Source organism: Helianthus annuus, chromosome 6, assembly GCF_002127325.2.
Source record: "Helianthus annuus cultivar XRQ/B chromosome 6, HanXRQr2.0-SUNRISE, whole genome shotgun sequence".
NCBI classification, from domain to species: Eukaryota; Viridiplantae; Streptophyta; class Magnoliopsida; order Asterales; family Asteraceae; genus Helianthus; species Helianthus annuus.
In genome coordinates, this window is record NC_035438.2 from 18500596 (window position 1) to 18518437 (window position 17842).

General features: G+C 37.4%; 1 protein-coding gene and 3 long non-coding RNA genes across 7 annotated transcripts; 1 reads left to right on the top strand and 3 right to left on the bottom strand.

The window, feature by feature from the left end:
* Window positions 1-507: 507 nt before the first annotated feature.
* On the bottom strand, window positions 508-4304 carry LOC110864847. 4 transcript variants are annotated; one of them, XR_004860208.1, is made up of 8 exons: window positions 3891-4298; window positions 3678-3774; window positions 3127-3463; window positions 2907-2988; window positions 2493-2671; window positions 2033-2143; window positions 1705-1841; window positions 508-568 (listed from the first exon to the last, which is right to left on the bottom strand). It is a non-coding gene; the product is annotated as an uncharacterized LOC110864847 (long non-coding RNA). The 4 variants fall into 4 exon arrangements; XR_004860209.1 differs by lacking the exon at window positions 508-568 and having other exon boundaries at window positions 1508-1841; window positions 3127-3550; window positions 3891-4304; XR_002550114.2 differs by lacking the exon at window positions 508-568 and having other exon boundaries at window positions 1508-1841; window positions 2907-2991.
* Window positions 4305-4885: 581 nt separating this feature from the next.
* LOC110864849 (succinate--CoA ligase [ADP-forming] subunit alpha-1, mitochondrial) lies at window positions 4886-8314 on the top strand. Its single transcript, XM_022114013.2, has 7 exons — window positions 4886-5182; window positions 5691-5900; window positions 6008-6178; window positions 6488-6611; window positions 6834-6895; window positions 7180-7261; window positions 7919-8314. Exons 1-7 carry the CDS (start codon window positions 4970-4972, stop codon window positions 8053-8055), a joined length of 999 nt encoding a protein of 332 aa, XP_021969705.1. The 5' UTR covers window positions 4886-4969; the 3' UTR covers window positions 8056-8314.
* A 545-nt stretch (window positions 8315-8859) lies between these two features.
* LOC110863792 lies at window positions 8860-10607 on the bottom strand. The gene is made up of 3 exons (XR_002549369.2): window positions 10471-10607; window positions 9896-9962; window positions 8860-9094 (listed from the first exon to the last, which is right to left on the bottom strand). It is a non-coding gene; the product is annotated as an uncharacterized LOC110863792 (long non-coding RNA).
* Window positions 10608-15673: 5066 nt separating this feature from the next.
* On the bottom strand, window positions 15674-17427 carry LOC110863793. The gene is made up of 3 exons (XR_002549370.2): window positions 17291-17427; window positions 16710-16776; window positions 15674-15908 (listed from the first exon to the last, which is right to left on the bottom strand). It is a non-coding gene; the product is annotated as an uncharacterized LOC110863793 (long non-coding RNA).
* Between the last annotated feature and the right edge of the window lie 415 nt (window positions 17428-17842).

Consider the following 17842-nt stretch of genomic DNA (forward strand, 5'->3'; position numbering starts at 1 on the left):
AACACTTGTCTTCACCAAGTGATGTAAGAGACTTAGGCAAACATGGCCTTGATTGTCAAGAACTCTTACGATCAATCTTGGATCCCGATACGACTCACACACTCTATGATGGACAATGGATGATGGTGGTGGATGGTGGTGGGTGGTGGATGAAGTGTGAGAGAGGTGGTGTGCCAAGGGATGAGTTGCAATGAAGCCAAACACTCCTATTTATAGACTGAACAGAGGCCTGGGCACGGCCCCGTGCCTGTCTGACACTATCTCTCCTCATTAATTGTAATTCGCAATTACAATTAATGCGCCTGCAGTACTTTGGGCACGCCCCCGTGTTCACTGGGCACGCCCCCGTGGTGAGCAATAGAAGCTTCTACAGGTTGGTTTTTCTGCTGCTTCTTGGGCACGGCCCCGTGCTCGCTGAGCACGGGGCGTGTTCAGTCTTCTGCCTTCTCTGTTTTGCTTGGGAGGATGCTGTCGAGGGGTCGGGCAATCCACTTTTGTTCCTTTTCTTGTATTTATGTTAGATTTAGCTGCCTTTTTGCTTCTTTTGTTAATTTGAGCTCATTTAATCCTGAAAATACAAAAGGAAGACAAAAACACACTTTTTCCAACATTAGTACTTAAAAAGGGTTAGTTTTATGCCTCATTTGATGTAATTTATATGTTGCATTTTACACACATCAAGGACTAACATGAAAAAAAACATAAAACCACAGGGACTATCCAGGCAATTAACTCTATATATAATAACATTTTGTACAAATCAACCTTAATGTTATAAATAATCTTTTTACACAAATCAACATTTATGTTATAAAAGACCATAGTACCCTCACATGCAAAGCATGTGAGGTAACTTAACCGAGTTTTTGGACGACGTTAGTTGTAAAGGTTATAGAATGTTACAAAATATGAACATAAAGGTTGAGTTTTGCCGATTTCATAGTGAAAGGTATAAGTGTAGTTTAGGTATAACATAAAGGTTGATTTATGCAATTTCGTGTTACGTTTATGAATATTTTGTTCTTCGCTTATAACTTGTATATACAATGTTTATAAAAATTTTGATTATACCTTTGCTCCGTGCTTATACCTATCTACGTCTAGGTATAAATTTTACTAAAATTTGAGTTTTGAATAGTAATGTACTAGTAATTTACGTATAAATGTACATGTCTTCAAAGTTGTCTCTCCAATTTTTTATAAAGTGAAGTTATTTACTCTTTTGGTGATTTTAGTAATATAATATAACATGTCGTAAACTTCCAAATACTAGTGGGAGACCCGCGCGTTGCGGCGGAGTCAATAACGTGAGACATGATCAAATCACCAACTTCCCACCAGCACTTACCGTTTACAACAATGATCGAAACACGGGCAGGTTATTTTATAGAAACTATAGAACAGTAGAAAAAAAACTAAATAAACTGATTCCCACATAAGCCAAACATAATTTAACAGTCAACAAGCCTTTCTAAACTTCAAAGATTTTCGGTACAAACAAGTCGACTTATAAGGATCACTTTAATATGCAAATCACTACCAACACATGAATACGTAGTCCCGAGATCAATCCCGATAATTCCAACAATAATTTAGAATTCAGAATTTTACAAAATCTAAATACGGTCAAACTATAATTTCATTAGAGCTCTACTAATGCAATATATAAAACATAAATTTTTTGAATAGATGACGTTTACTTACCAACTCGCATATATTTTACTCTTCGCTATCATAAACAAGTGCCTTTCGACGATGAGATGCGGCAGCTGCCTTTCTTGGGGAGACTCCTCATCTGATTCAATCTCATGGCTCTTGAGACTGCCTCCAGAAGCTTTATGCTTCAACTCCAAAAAATATTTCGTTAAAAGAGAAAATGAGGTATTTTGAAAAATCTAGAGTTCTTAATAGACATGATGTCAAAAAAGAGTAATGCATGATGTTTCCTCTTCTGATGCTTTATCAGCCAGTGCTTCCTCAATATCAAAGAAAAGGGAAGTTTTTATTTTTTTATGTTTTTACGCTTATATACCTTCTTGGCATTTATAATACGTTTTTCGGTCCGAGCTTCCATTTCCAAGTCTTCTTCAAAGTGGCGTCGAGCACCAGAACACCAAGAATCGTAATAATCTTGTTCATCGTCCTGATAATCAGAGCTATGAACTTCAATTACAATAATTAGATGTGGCAATTTCGATTCCATATGGGTACATGTGTTCATAAACTATAAAACATGTTCATAGGCTTAAATGATAATAAAATCATTAGAATTAAGCCTCATCAAGTGCATCATCCAAGAAACCGGGTGAAAGTTGGCGCTCCCTACGCATAGTTTGTGTTTACTTTCGGTTAACTTTTTCCTTTTTCTTACAAAGAAGTTCATTGACCCTAATTGTTTGACTTTCAGCCTGAACACCAGTAACTTGATTAACAGAATTTCTAAACCATGGATTTTAATAAGAATTTATATATAGATACTTTAATCATCTAACCTTCTCCTTTTGCTCCTTCTCCCTCTCAGGGTCAATGTCAGTGACAGTTTTTTTGACCCTACCTTTTTATGCTGTGAGTCAACAAGTGCAGTCAACAATCTATGAGAATTAGAAGGATGAAGGCATAAATCGCATCTTCTTCAAAACTCTAAAACTCTTCCCAGCGACTGAAGTATTCCCTGCATTTTTTTCACGACATTCGTACAACATATTAGCAAAGCTATATAATAATAGATTAATAGAGCACAAAATGTAGATCTCTCAATATTGTCAAATTCAATTGAATGTTAAAAATATAACATCAAAAAACGCCATTCATATAACATCACTCTATTTACACAAAAAAAGCTGCAAATTTTTAGATTATTTATTTTCTTACATGACAAAAACTATAAAAGAAATTGAGAGATAGACCTGGATGTTGAATGAGCTGCTTGTGAGATGAGCTCGATTCATTGACATTTGAAGATTCGGGTTCTTCAGATTTTGTTTTCTCCTGCTAGAAACACGAATTATGTGTGGGAAAATGATTAGAAAAAATACAAAAACACTAACAAACTCATGTCAATTTTGTTCCTCCACATTTTACAGTTAATAGATCCGAATGTCATATGAATATTAAACCTATGATTACCTCTGCAGATTGGTTAATGTCAACCGAAGGTGTTGAAAGCACACTGACATGTCGGGTGCTCTGGACCCAACTTGGAGATTGCCCGTTTTCAAGTGAAGATATAGCTCATTTCCCATATAGCTCATTTTTCTTTTTTGACTTGTTTGAGATAAAAGCAACCCCAAATCCCGACCCATATGCCATACTATTTGTAAACGGGTCAAAATTGATGCCTCCATAGTTGAATGATTGAAAACAGTGTAGTACATAGAGGATAATTGCAAAACCAAGAAAAAAAGGAGCTCCGTGTGTTTTAACTATACACTATTTTCCATCATCCACTGCCCAATTTAACCAACTGAAAAGCACAAGGGTCAAAATTACCACCTCTAAATAATAAAAATATAAGAACATAATCAGCACTTCCCAACCCATAGTCATATTTCTGTAAGAAGATATAAATAATTTTCAGTAACCATATTCATCTTTAAGAACATATAAACATATTTTCAGTAGTAACCATATTCTAAAATCAAAATCAATGGCATGAAAATAACTACACCATCAATTACCTTGATTGTTGCAATCGATTGGATGGTTTAGTTTTTTCTCTAATGCTTTGTTGCAATGATGCATCAACTTTCAATGTTGTAAATTTTAGTATTTTTTCTGCAACCAAAGGGGCAAATAATATAATCTTTTGAATTCAACCTCAACCCAAATCAAATGAGTGTAAAGAAAACACATCCATTAATTGAAAAGGTGTGTTAGTGATGAAAACTTACTGTTGGAATGTAACAATCTTAAAAGGCTTTCATCTTCATTTGCGACATCACTAACCGCGTCTTCATCATCGACTGACCTAATTCGTGATGTAAGGCAACGGGTGGTTTTGAGAAGAGAAAAACAAAGACGAAAATCTTCAGAATTCCTAATTAAATTGAATGAATGGGGCGACGGTTGATGTAAAGAAACTGAAGCATTCAATCATGTGAAGAATGCTTTGATTTTGAGGATGTCGATCGATCAGTCGATTAGGTTTCTTTCTCGAGGGCAGAGGAGGAAATTATTTTAATTAGGAAATTTACATTGATGGCATTCATTGCTTTCAATTATGGTAGTGGCGAAGAGTTTTTTTCAATGTGGGAGAGGAGTCGAGATGTAGGCATCTATTGAGTTGTTGAGTTACGAAGAGAGTAGGGGTAGAAATGGAACAAAATGGTTAAAAAATAGGCATTTTAACTTGGCCTTTCATATGCCATCTTACAAATTGCAAGGGAAATTACAATTTTAGACATGGGAAATGCTTATATATAGTATATAGATACCATTGCAACATACTTATTCTTTATTCTTGATTCGATAAAAGTTTAATTCAAACAAGGTTAAATATAGTTGGTGTTTTTTGTTCTTTACTGTGACGAACCTAACCAATACCGTTCAAACAAAATCAATACCAGTACATTATTTTTTCTTATAATTTTCTCAACTTATCGCAATAGAATACTTTTTTTCTACCGTAAATCGTTACCAATATTCGTCTTTTAGTTTTAGATCAATGTAAAACATGTATTTACATCCTTTTGTCTGTATAACAACCTTTTCTTTTTCTAATTTTCTTTTTCGATTGCTATATTGTGTGTCGGTTCGGTACTTACTATAATGCAACGAACCGATACCAACCGGATTCCCTTGTTGCAGTGCGACCCGAATTGTAAGACAAGTGGATCCGATTCAACCCGACCCGATTAGTAGCTTTCCCAAATATGTTGGTTGCCCTTTTTGGATTCTTCTTGCAGCGTATTGTATTAGTCGTCTCTCTCCGTAAAGGTTTTTGACGAAGAGGGATTCGCAGCCAGCCAAGATGTCTCGTCAAGCAGCTAGATTCATCGCTAATCTCTCATCAAAACTCACATCTTCATCTTCCAATTCCATCTCTCACTCGCGTTCATTCGCCACTGCTCCTCCACCACCGGCTGTCTTCGTTGACAAAAACACTCGCGTCATATGTCAAGGAATCACCGGGAAAAACGGCACCTTTCACACCGAACAAGCAATTGAATACGGCACTAAGATGGTAATTATATACATATATATACCTTGATGTTTTTGTCACGATATCATTTTGTTTGGATCTAGGGTTTAGATTGTGAGTGTGATCTGTAACATGGTTGTTTGGTTTTGTATTGTTAATTACGAAAATGACACTGGTTAGGTTAATAAGGTGGTAACATACTGTTGGACTAATAACCTAAGCAATACAGTTAATCACAATAAACTTGTGAACAAAATAACTAAATAAGTGTTTTTAGAGTTTATATTGGAAATGTGTATTTATGAAAATCAATGGGGAATTCTGAAATTGTCATACATTATTATTATTATAGCATGTGTGCTTTTCAACAGGATACTTGCTTAGAAAGTTATATGTTACGGATGTTCTTATGTATCCGTTTGATATTTCAACTGTCGGCTACCATAACTCGTAGTCTGTGTTTGGTCTAAATGCTTTTTTAGTTTGTTGGATCGAGACTTTTTTGGTATATGACGTTTGCAGGGGGTGAATATTTTTGAATGTTTTGTAGGTTGGTGGAGTTACTCCGAAGAAGGGTGGAACAGAGCATTTGGGGCTACCTGTTTTCAACTCGGTTGCAGATGCAAAAGCTGAAACCAAGGCGAATGCGTCCGTAATTTATGTGCCTCCGCCTTTTGCTGCAGCAGCGATCATGGAGGCGTTGGAGGCTGAACTGGATTTGATCGTTTGCATTACAGAAGGAATACCACAACATGATATGGTAACCTGCATTTATTTTATTAAAGCTGTCTGATACAAATATTTGCATGTGCTTTTGCTGTAAAAATAATACTAACTGTTTATCGATTTAAAATGTTATGCGTACAGGTTAGGGTAAAGGCTGCTCTTCTTCAACAGTCAAAAACTCGGTTAATTGGACCTAACTGCCCTGGTATCATTAAGCCTGGAGAATGCAAGATTGGAATTATGCCTGGTTATATTCACAAACCAGGACGCATTGGTATTGTATCTCGGTCCGGCACGCTAACTTACGAAGCAGTAAGATTTGTTTGAGTTGTCATTACTCCATTAACTTATGTTTTTCACTTTTTTGATGCTTACAAGGCTCACGTTAGCACTTGAAAACCCTATAGGCGTAAAAAAATTGTATAGGCTGTGTGCTGCTCATCCCTTTTGTGCATTTTTATCTATTTCTTGGTGTAAAATATTCACTTAAAAGCCTGGGTCAAAAGTTTTTGTGTTCGCATATTCTTGATATCATATAGCTTATCTTATAAGTTACATTAGTTTAAAGTATAAACAACTTTTATGCAGCTTTCTTGAATGGTTTGTCTTAATTTGTTACAGGTTTACCAAACAACTGTTGTTGGCTTAGGCCAATCCACTTGTGTAGGCATTGGTGGGGATCCTTTCAACGGGACCAACTTTGTTGACTGTATGAAAAAATTCATTGATGATCCTCAGACAGAAGGTAACTTAATCTACTTTTTATCTAGTCTATAGCTATCTTAACTTCGTGTTACAAACTACAAAGTACTATCCAAATATGAATTTTAATTGAGGTTTTTTTTTTTTTTTAAAAAGTCAACTTTATCAGTTTTGAATATCTGCTATTCTATTCTAAAGGTCCAATATGTAATTATTTTAATTTTTCTAATTCGTAATTTGAAACTTGGGCTATGTGTAATTTCAGGTATTGTTTTGATTGGTGAGATTGGTGGTACTGCAGAAGAAGATGCAGCTGCCCTTATAAAGGTAAGATTTGGTACACTTGTTCAGCTGGCATAATCTTGTAATGATGAAATCTCTTGTTAACCCTAACCGTAACAATGAATAGAAACAAACTTGTTTTATACTAGGATGTTCTTATATTTATGCGTGCTGATTTTGGCAAGTCCTATAGCTATAGCATGATAACATTAAAACAATTGCATTGGGTGTGCTTCATAAAGAAATATGCTGCTTATGATAAGGTTTAGTTGCAGAAACTTGTGGTGCAAGTGTCTTATGATCCCTTTATTTTTATTATATGAAAACAGGAAAGTGGGACCGAAAAGCCTATCGTTGGCTTCATTGCTGGACTTACTGCTCCGCCTGGTCGACGTATGGGTCATGCTGGAGGTACTCAATCTATTATAACAGTACTTTTTATGATCATGCTTCATCATTAACAGTTTTACCCTTTTACGTTGATTAAGTTATCCAAATGAGTAAAATGGCATTTTCGTCCCTGAGGTTTGGTCAGTTTTGAAACTTTCGTCCAAAGGTTTGTTTTTTCGCATCTGGATCCAAAAAGTTTGATATCTTGCCATTTTCATACGGCTCATTAACTCCATCCATTTTTCTCCATTACGGCAGGGATATTTTCGTCGTTTTTGTTAACTTAAAGGGCAATTCGGTCTTTTGAATACTTGTACATTATTCTAAATGCTTGTACATAAAGTAAAAAAAGACCGAACTGCCCTTTAAGTTAACAAAAACGACGAAAAAATTCTTGACTTAACGGAGAAAAACGGATGGAGTTAATGAGCCGGATGAAAATGGCAAGATTTCAAACCTTTTGGATCTAGATGCAGAAAAACAAACCTTTGGACGAAAGTCGCAAAACTGGCCAAGACCTCAAAAGACGAAAACGGCATTTTACTTATTCCATATTCTTGTTCTCGAAATCACCTGAACTTATTTTGTTAGTTTTTAAGCAAATACCCATTTGTGTTGATGTTTAATACCGTGTAAAGGGTTGCTTTTAGCTCAAGTAATTCCCCTTTGAATTTGCAGCCATAGTATCAGGCGGAAAGGGTACTGCACAAGACAAAATCATGACCCTCAAGGAAGCTGGTGTGACAGTTGTGGAATCACCAGCAAAGATTGGATCTGCAATGTTTGAGGTGTTCAAACAGAGGGGTCTTGTATGATTCCACTTTCGTATTAAAGACCATTTTCCGTCCTCACAATAACCATGATTAAAACATCCAGGCGAGCTTTATATGATTTGAAATATTTACGTTTTGAGCATTTTTAGCAATTTTTTTTATGAAAAAGCCAAGTGTTATGGCGTTGTTTTTTTAGTTTTGCAAATTCAAAGTTGGAAAAAAATAGAGGTATTTGGAATTCAAATACCAAGTTATGATCAGTTAAGTGCAATGGAACAGAACCTTTTTTTTTGTCTATTTTTACAATGTGAGCTCAAAAATTTATAAATGATCAAACCGGATATCTGTAGACATCTGGTAAGCTTTGGTGGTTTAATTCCATAAACTACTTATTGCCGAAGGCTGATGTTACTCTGATCAAACCGGTCAAGATTATGTGTCAAACACCAATACATGGACAACTTTTGTACTTATAACATGTGAAAATCCAGAATCATGAATAAATTGCATTGAGCTATGTTGATTGCCTCAAACCAGATGTTAAGCAACACTTTCCACCTGACCTTCCGGTTGTCATTAAGTGGAGAACTTTAAAAGGGCACCAGTATTGCAAAAACCAAGCACCAAAGAAGTAGAAGTTATGGTGCGAGTAGAAAGTAGAAGGTTGGAGTTTCTTTTTTGAAGGATGAATATTGCATTTCAATAATCCCGTCTCTTATAGTACGGACTAAGTAAAGCGCTCTCTCGGATGCTTCCACTCTTGCCCTCGCAACCAGTCGACCAAGTGAAAGTGAATAGCTCCGAACGAATCTTCTAGAGGGTGTAAGACCCGTATTAAAATACCCATTTTAACTAGCAAATAAGCTTTACATAATACACAAAAAGTAGTCCTTACAAAAATTTTCAAGATTTTTAACCCATTTGATAAAACATTTACATGTTTAAACTACAACAATGTTCCAAGATAAACTACTAGAGTTTACAAAATAACAAAACGAGGTTCAAGTGCGGAAGCGTAAAGTTAGGTGTTCGGTCCAAATCAACTGCTTGATCATCATCCTTCACTTGAGTACCTGAAAAACTAATGTTTTAAACAGGCATTAGTATTATTAACGATGGGAATACACGTATTGGATTAGGATTGGTAACTTATCCCAAATCAAAAGTGAAAAATTCAGCAAAATTGGGCTCCACCGTAATTTACGGTATCACCGTAAATTACTGTGGGTTCTGGGCATTTGGGGTACCTACCGTAAACCAGGAGGTTCCCACCGTAGCATTTTAATGGCCACCGTAAATTACGGTGCCACCGTAATTTACGGTGAGCCCTGCACTTGTTTTCTTGCTTTTTGACCTTGAGCATTCAGGTTCCATTTTGCAGCAAAGTGACCCCGGACAGGTTTATTACCCACCCAAGGTTAATTACCCAATTTAGGACTAATACCCGTTATCACTTTCGCTATCCCAAAAGGGAAAACTCCCTCATCAATCTATATATGACTATATCCGACTTTCGTATTTACCATCTACACAACTATTCACAATTTTCAATCAAGATTACAACCCCTATATAAGGAATTTAAACTTTACAACTATCATGGCATGTCTAAATTACGACTTACATAAAGGATATATCCAAGCGTTAAGCGATAGTGTCTAATTTCATGTTTAGTACGAGACTTGTTTTGACCCGTTTGGTTGCTAAATCAAGCACCATTCAGGGCATGTAAATATCCATGTTTGTCGCTTGTTTTGAACCATTTCGCTTGTTTAGGTCACTAATCATTTTCATGGCATTTTGGTAACCTTGATTATCATGTTTCAGAATTTATTACCTAAACTAGCAATTAAGTACAATGTATCGAAACAATAAATTTCGTACCTTTAAAGCGCGCCTTTTCCTCGTGAATTCCCCTCGACTTGTCCGCTAGATGAACCGGACTCTTTGCCTAGAAAATTCAGTTTTCACAACATGTTTAGAACTCCTTTCATGACCACATCATTATGGACCATTTTCAAATCTGCGTTTTTATCCAAATTTTAACATTTAAGTTCTCACTTTGGCATTTCAACAAACACCTAGCGGGTCAGATTTTCCTACAATCGTTACCAAGTTCATGACTTTATGATTTGACATCAAATATCACTATAATAGCAATTTTTGCATACATTTAGTATCAATATCACTGGAATTACTTCTTATAATGAAATTTATACTAGGATTACACTCAAAATCCTAATATTCATCATCAACATACAAAACCCATAACTTAACATCTATGGATTCATGGAATTTTCCTGAATTAGGGCATGATTTCACATATAGTTGTCTAGGTTTTAATCCTAGACACTATATCATCTTTAATCTAACTAATTACTATCATGCATCAACAAAATTTCAGATTTGCTAGATTCATGAGAATTTCAAGTAGTGAATTCTCACAAAATTTTACATACCTCTTAATCCTCTTGCGATGAGGGACACAATTCTAAGCTTGGATTTCGTTTTGGTTATGATTTGAGCCTCCAATTGCAAGAAATTGTGACTTTAGGGTTTTGGAACAATGGGGGTCGCCCCTTGCCTTGCTTCTGTCGACCAGACACACTAATTTGGTGTGTTTGGTTTAATTTTGTTACAATTAACAATTAATTTTTGATTCTTGGCAAGATTAGTCCCTTAACTACCATTTCTTTTTAAATACTAGAGTTTTAACTAAGTGTAAGTTATTTTCAAGACTTGTAAACTTTAACTAGGTTAAAGTTTCTACATGTTTATTTCATGTTTATGAAATCCTTATATTCTTATATAAAGATTTATATTTTCGGGGTGTTACAAGTCCACCCCCCTTAAAAAGGGTTTCGTCCCCAAAACCGAATTACGTACCAAATAATGTCGGGTGTAGACGTCGCATTTCCTCTTCGGATTCCCATGTAGTGTCTGACCCTTTTCTGTGCTCCCACTTGACCTTGACTTGGGTTATCACTTTGTTCCTCAAACTTTTCTCCTTACGATCTAAAATCGCAATTGGTTTTACTGCATAGTTGAGGCTGTTATCCACTTCGAAATCGTCGTAGTGGATATGAGCAGTTTCGTCGGCCAAACATTTTCGAAGATGTGATACGTGGAATGTGCTATGAATTCCGCTCAACTCTTCGGGTAATTCAAGTCGATAAGCTACCTTACCAACCCGTTCAATGATTCTAAATGGCCCAATGAATCTCGGGCTTAACTTTCCTCTTTTTCTGAATCTAATAATACCCTTCCATGGGGAAACCTTTAGCATGACCATATCGTCAACCTGAAATTCGATTGGCCTATTTCTTTTGTCTGCGTATGCCTTTTGTCGGTCTTGAGCCGCTTTCAAATGTATCCGAACTATGTCAATTTTCGCATTTGTAGCTCGGATTACATCAGTTGGTGCTAGCCCTCGCGGGCCCACCTCTCCCCAACATACCGGAGTCCGACACTTTCTGCCATATAATAGCTCATACGGGGCCATTTTAATGCTCGCGTGATAGCTATTATTATATGCGAATTCGACCAAGGGTAAATGGACATCCCAACTACCCCCAAAGTCAATAATGCAAGCCCGTAGCATATCACCCAATGTTTGTATTGTTCTTTCGCTCTGCCCATCCATTTGTGGATGATAAGCAGTGCTAAGGAACAATTAAGTTCCCATCTGTTCTTGGAATTCACGCCATAATTTCGAGGTAAACCGAGTATCTCTGTCTGATACAATGGATATCGGTACCCCATGCCTTGCTATGATTTCATTGGTATATACCTCCGACATTTTCTCAGATGTATAGGTTTCACGTATCGGAATAAAGTGGGCGCTTTTAGTTAACCTATCCACGACCACCCAAATAGCGTCAAAACCACGACTTGTTTTAGGTAGTTTAGTCAATAGGTCCATCGTGATTTGCTCCCATTTCCAAACCGGAATTTCTAACGGTTGGAGTTTACCATACGGCTTTTGGTGTTCCGCCTTGACTTGTAGGCATGTCAAGCATTTTTCCACGTATTTCACAGTGTCTCGCTTCATTCCGGGCCACCAATAGTTTTGCTTCAAGTCATGATACATTTTGGTCGCCCCCGGGTGAATGGAATAACGGGATTTATGAGCTTCATCAAGTAGAAGCTTCTTAACACCACATGTGTTGGGAACCCAGATTCTATTAAAACGAGTTCTTAGGCCGTGACTGCCCACTTCAAGGTCTTTAACTTGACCAATAATTCTTTCCTTTTTCCAGTTTTCCGCCTTTACAGCTTCATCTTGTGCTTCTCGAATTCGTTCTAGTAAACTTGAAGTCACAACCAGTTGCATTGATCGTACCCGAATCGGGGCATAATCTGTTTTGCGACTCAGCGCATCGGCAACTACATTGGCCTTACCGGGGTGGTAATGTATTTCGCAATCAAAGTCCTTGACGGTTTCTAACCACCGCCTTTGCCGCATGTTTAATTCCTTCTGGTCGAAGAAATATTTCAAGCTTTTATGCCCGGTAAAGATTGTAAACTTTACTCCGTATAAGTAATGTCTCCATATCTTTAAGGCAAACACCACCGCTGCCAATTCTAAGTCGTGAACCGGATATTTATTTTCATGAATCTTCAATTGCCTCGAGGCGTAGGCGATGACCTTGCCTCGTTGCATTAACACGCATCCGAGCCCCAATTGAGAAGCGTCCGAGTAAACCACCATGTCTTCAGTCCCTTCCGGTAAGGTCAGTACCGGAGCGTGGGTCAACTTTTCCTTAAGCGTTTGGAAAGCTTCCTCTTGCTTAATGCCCCACACGAACTTTTCCTCCTTACGAGTTAATTTGGTCAAGGGCAAGGCAATTTTGGAGAAATCCTGTATGAATCTCCGATAATATCCCGCAAGCCCTAAAAAGCTTCGGATTTCCGAGGGATTTCTTGGAGGGTTCCATTTCGTCACAGCTTCTATCTTTGACGGATCTACTAGTACTCCATCAGCACTAATAAGATGCCCAAGAAACTGTACTTCCCGTAACCAGAAAGCACACTTCGTGAATTTTGCATATAGCTTCTCTCGTCTAAGTGTGTCTAATATTTCCCGCAAATGACACACGTGCTCGGCTTCACTCTTTGAATATACCAGAATGTCGTCGATAAATACAATTACCGACTTATTTAGCATGGGTTTGCAAACCCGGTTCATGAGGTCCATAAAAGCCGCGGGCGCATTGGTCAATCCAAAAGGCATTACAAGGAATTCATAATGCCCGTACCTCGTACGGAAAGCCGTTTTGGGTACGTCCTCCTCCTTGACTTTCAATTGGTGATAACCGGATCGGAGATCAATTTTGGAAAACCAACTTGCTCCTTGCAGTTGGTCGAATAAATCGTCAATTCTTGGAAGTGGGTATCGATTCTTCACCGTGAGTTTGTTTAACTCCCGGTAATCGATACACATGCGCATACTGCCATCTTTCTTTTTCACGAATAAGACTGGTGCGCCCCACGGAGACACACTCGGTCGGATAAATCCCTTGTCAAGAAATTCCTGAATTTGAGACATCAATTCTTGTAACTCCGACGGTGCAAGCCGGTATGGCGCCTTGGCCACGGGTTTCGCGCCCGGAATCAACTCGATTCCGAACTCTACCTCCCGTTCCGGCGGTATCCCCGGTAGTTCTTCCGGAAACACGTCTTCGTAATCTCGCACGACTGGTACATCCCCAATTTTGAGGAGTTCCTTTTCCGTTTCGCTCGCATATACCATAAAGGCCTTGCATCCATGTTTCATGAGTTTGCGAGCTTCTAGCATTGAGCATATCACCGGGTTACCTCCCTTTTCTCCATATATTGTAACTTGCTTTCCGCTAGGAGAAGTTAGTTTTATTTCCTTTCGGAAACAAACCACTTTTGCGTGGTAACGGGATAGCCAATCCATTCCCACTACCACTTGGAATTCTCCCATCGACATCGGGATCAAGTCTATTGCATATTCCTCGTCATCAATATTCATTGTGCAGTTTTTACATACATCACAGACAATAAAGCTTTTATTATTACCTATCTCTACCTCTAAAGGCATAGGTAATTTTGTTAGAACAAATGATGGGTGTCGAATAAACCCATATGAAACAAAGGATTTATTCGCACCAGTATCAAATAACACACGTGCGGGAATTGAATTTATAGTGAATATACCTGAGACCACGTCAGGTTCGACCTTTGCTTCAGCAGCGGTCAATTGAAAGGATCTTGCTTTGGCTTTTGCGGCTTCACCTTTTGAGTCTTGCCCTTCTTTCTTTTCCGCCAATTCTGGGCACTCCGATCTTTTATGACCCGTTCGGTAACAGTTGTAACAAACGGTCACTTTTTCCGGGCATGATATAGCCATATGTCCCGTTTTTCGACATATAGGACAAGGTTTATCTTTGAAGCGACATTCACCCTTATGATTCTTGCCGCAGATTTTACAACTTGGTGTACCGCCCTTTGCATCTGATTTCTTTGACGTTTCATTCGTTCTTGCTTTCTTGGTAGGGCTTGGATTTATATCCTGTGCCCTTCGTTCACCCCGCTCTATACTCTTCTTCAACTCAATCTCCCTTTCCCGAGCAGCATTGACAATCTCGGTAAGGGTCTCATACTTTGAAGGGGTTATGAACTCCCTATATTCAGCACTCAGCATGTTATGGTAGTAATAGACTTTTTGTTCTTCGTTCGTGATCAGATCGTCACAGAACTTCATTTTGTCCATAAACACCCCCGTGATCTTGTCTATGGATTCACCCTTGTGTCTGAGTTGCATGAACTCTTCCTTGATCTTGTTTATAACCGCTTTGGGGCTATGGTGTTTAAGAAACGGCGTCTTAAACTCCTCCCACGTCATGGCCTTAGCCGCTTCGTTTCCAATCTCTTTCTTCTTATTATCCCACCAATCCTTCGCTTGACCTCTTAACTGACCCGTACCATAAGCTACGTAGTCATTTTCATCACAATGTGTTCTCTCGAACACTCCCTCGATATCGCCTATCCATCGCTGACACACGATTGGATCAACTTCCCCATTATAGATAGGCGGTTTACAAGCTATGAATTCCTTGTATGAACAAGGTTTTCGTTCCCCGGATTTCTCCCTTGCTAGATTTGAATTATCTTCTAGCTTCTTGATTCTTTCTTCTACCACTGATAAAACCGTATTTTGGATTTTATCAATGAAGTTCGACAAGCTGTTTTCGATCGCCTTTCCAACTTCTTCGGCAATCACTATTTTCATCTGTTCGGTGACTCTTGGCACCGCATCTCCGTCACCTCCGCTTGCCATCTTTGATACTGAAATATTTACATATATTGTTAAACATTTCATTTGTAATACATGTTTTACTTGTTTTGATTTGATCAAGTTCGCAACTTGACTCAATCATTCTTGTCTCATGCTTTTCTCGTGTTTGAGTGTGCTTACACACTCTTGATTCTATTATTCTTGTTTCATGCTTTTCTTGTGTTTGAGTGTGTTTATACACTCTCTTCCATGTATATTCGTTCGTGAATTATTTCTATACTTCTAAATTTTTACTTAAGCAATAACTCTTACCGGATGTTGATCAAGCTTGAACCGAACACTTATTGGCAACCTTAAGCTCTGATTACCAACTTGTAAGACCCGTATTAAAATACCCATTTTAACTAGCAAATAAGCTTTACATAATACACAAAAAGTAGTCCTTACAAAAATTTTCAAGATTTTTAACCCATTTGATAAAACATTTACATGTTTAAACTACAACAATGTTCCAAGATAAACTACTAGAGTTTACAAAATAACAAAACGAGGTTCAAGTGCGGAAGCGTAAAGTTAGGTGTTCGGTCCAAATCAACTGCTTGATCATCATCCTTCACTTGAGTACCTGAAAAACTAATGTTTTAAACAGGCATTAGTATTATTAACGATGGGAATACACGTATTGGATTAGGATTGGTAACTTATCCCAAATCAAAAGTGAAAAATTCAGCAAAATTGGGCTCCACCGTAATTTACGGTATCACCGTAAATTACTGTGGGTTCTGGGCATTTGGGGTACCTACCGTAAACCAGGAGGTTCCCACCGTAGCATTTTAATGGCCACCGTAAATTACGGTGCCACCGTAATTTACGGTGAGCCCTGCACTTGTTTTCTTGCTTTTTGACCTTGAGCATTCAGGTTCCATTTTGCAGCAAAGTGACCCCGGACAGGTTTATTACCCACCCAAGGTTAATTACCCAATTTAGGACTAATACCCGTTATCACTTTCGCTATCCCAAAAGGGAAAACTCCCTCATCAATCTATATATGACTATATCCGACTTTCGTATTTACCATCTACACAACTATTCACAATTTTCAATCAAGATTACAACCCCTATATAAGGAATTTAAACTTTACAACTATCATGGCATGTCTAAATTACGACTTACATAAAGGATATATCCAAGCGTTAAGCGATAGTGTCTAATTTCATGTTTAGTACGAGACTTGTTTTGACCCGTTTGGTTGCTAAATCAAGCACCATTCAGGGCATGTAAATATCCATGTTTGTCGCTTGTTTTGACCCATTTCGCTTGTTTAGGTCACTAATCATTTTCATGGCATTTTGGTAACCTTGATTATCATGTTTCAGAATTTATTACCTAAACTAGCAATTAAGTACAATGTATCGAAACAATAAATTTCGTACCTTTAAAGCGCGCCTTTTCCTCGTGAATTCCACTCGACTTGTCCGCTAGATGAACCGGACTCTTTGCCTAGAAAATTCAGTTTTCACAACATGTTTAGAACTCCTTTCATGACCATAATCACATCATTATGGACCATTTTCAAATCTGCGTTTTTATCCAAATTTTAACATTTAAGTTCTCACTTTGGCATTTCAACAAACACCTAGCGGGTCAGATTTTCCTACAATCGTTACCAAGTTCATGACTTTATGATTTGACATCAAATATCACTATAATAGCAATTTTTGCATACATTTAGTATCAATATCACTGGAATTACTTCTTATAATGAAATTTATACTAGGATTACACTCAAAATCCTAATATTCATCATCAACATACAAAACCCATAACTTAACATCTATGGATTCATGGAATTTTCCTGAATTAGGGCATGATTTCACATATAGTTGTCTAGGTTTTAATCCTAGACACTATATCATCTTTAATCTAACTAATTACTATCATGCATCAACAAAATTTCAGATTTGCTAGATTCATGAGAATTTCAAGTAGTGAATTCTCACAAAATTTTACATACCTCTTAATCCTCTTGCGATGAGGGACACAATTCTAAGCTTGGATTTCGTTTTGGTTATGATTTGAGCCTCCAATTGCAAGAAATTGTGACTTTAGGGTTTTGGAACAATGGGGGTCGCCCCTTGCCTTGCTTCTGTCGACCAGACACACTAATTTGGTGTGTTTGGTTTAATTTTGTTACAATTAACAATTAATTTTTGATTCTTGGCAAGATTAGTCCCTTAACTACCATTTCTTTTTAAATACTAGAGTTTTAACTAAGTGTAAGTTATTTTCAAGACTTGTAAACTTTAACTAGGTTAAAGTTTCTACATGTTTATTTCTTGTTTATGAAATCCTTATATTCTTATATAAAGATTTATATTTTCGGGGTGTTACAGAGGGCGTACCTTTGTTTCTACTCTTTCGCTCTTCTGAAAATAACTCACAATTGAACAAAAAAAAATGTTCCTTTTTTTGGCCACAGGACACCTTGAAGATCGATCCCATCTTTTTATCTCGATTCCACATGACTTCTTCATTTGCTAAAATTTTATTTTAGTCAAGTTTCAAC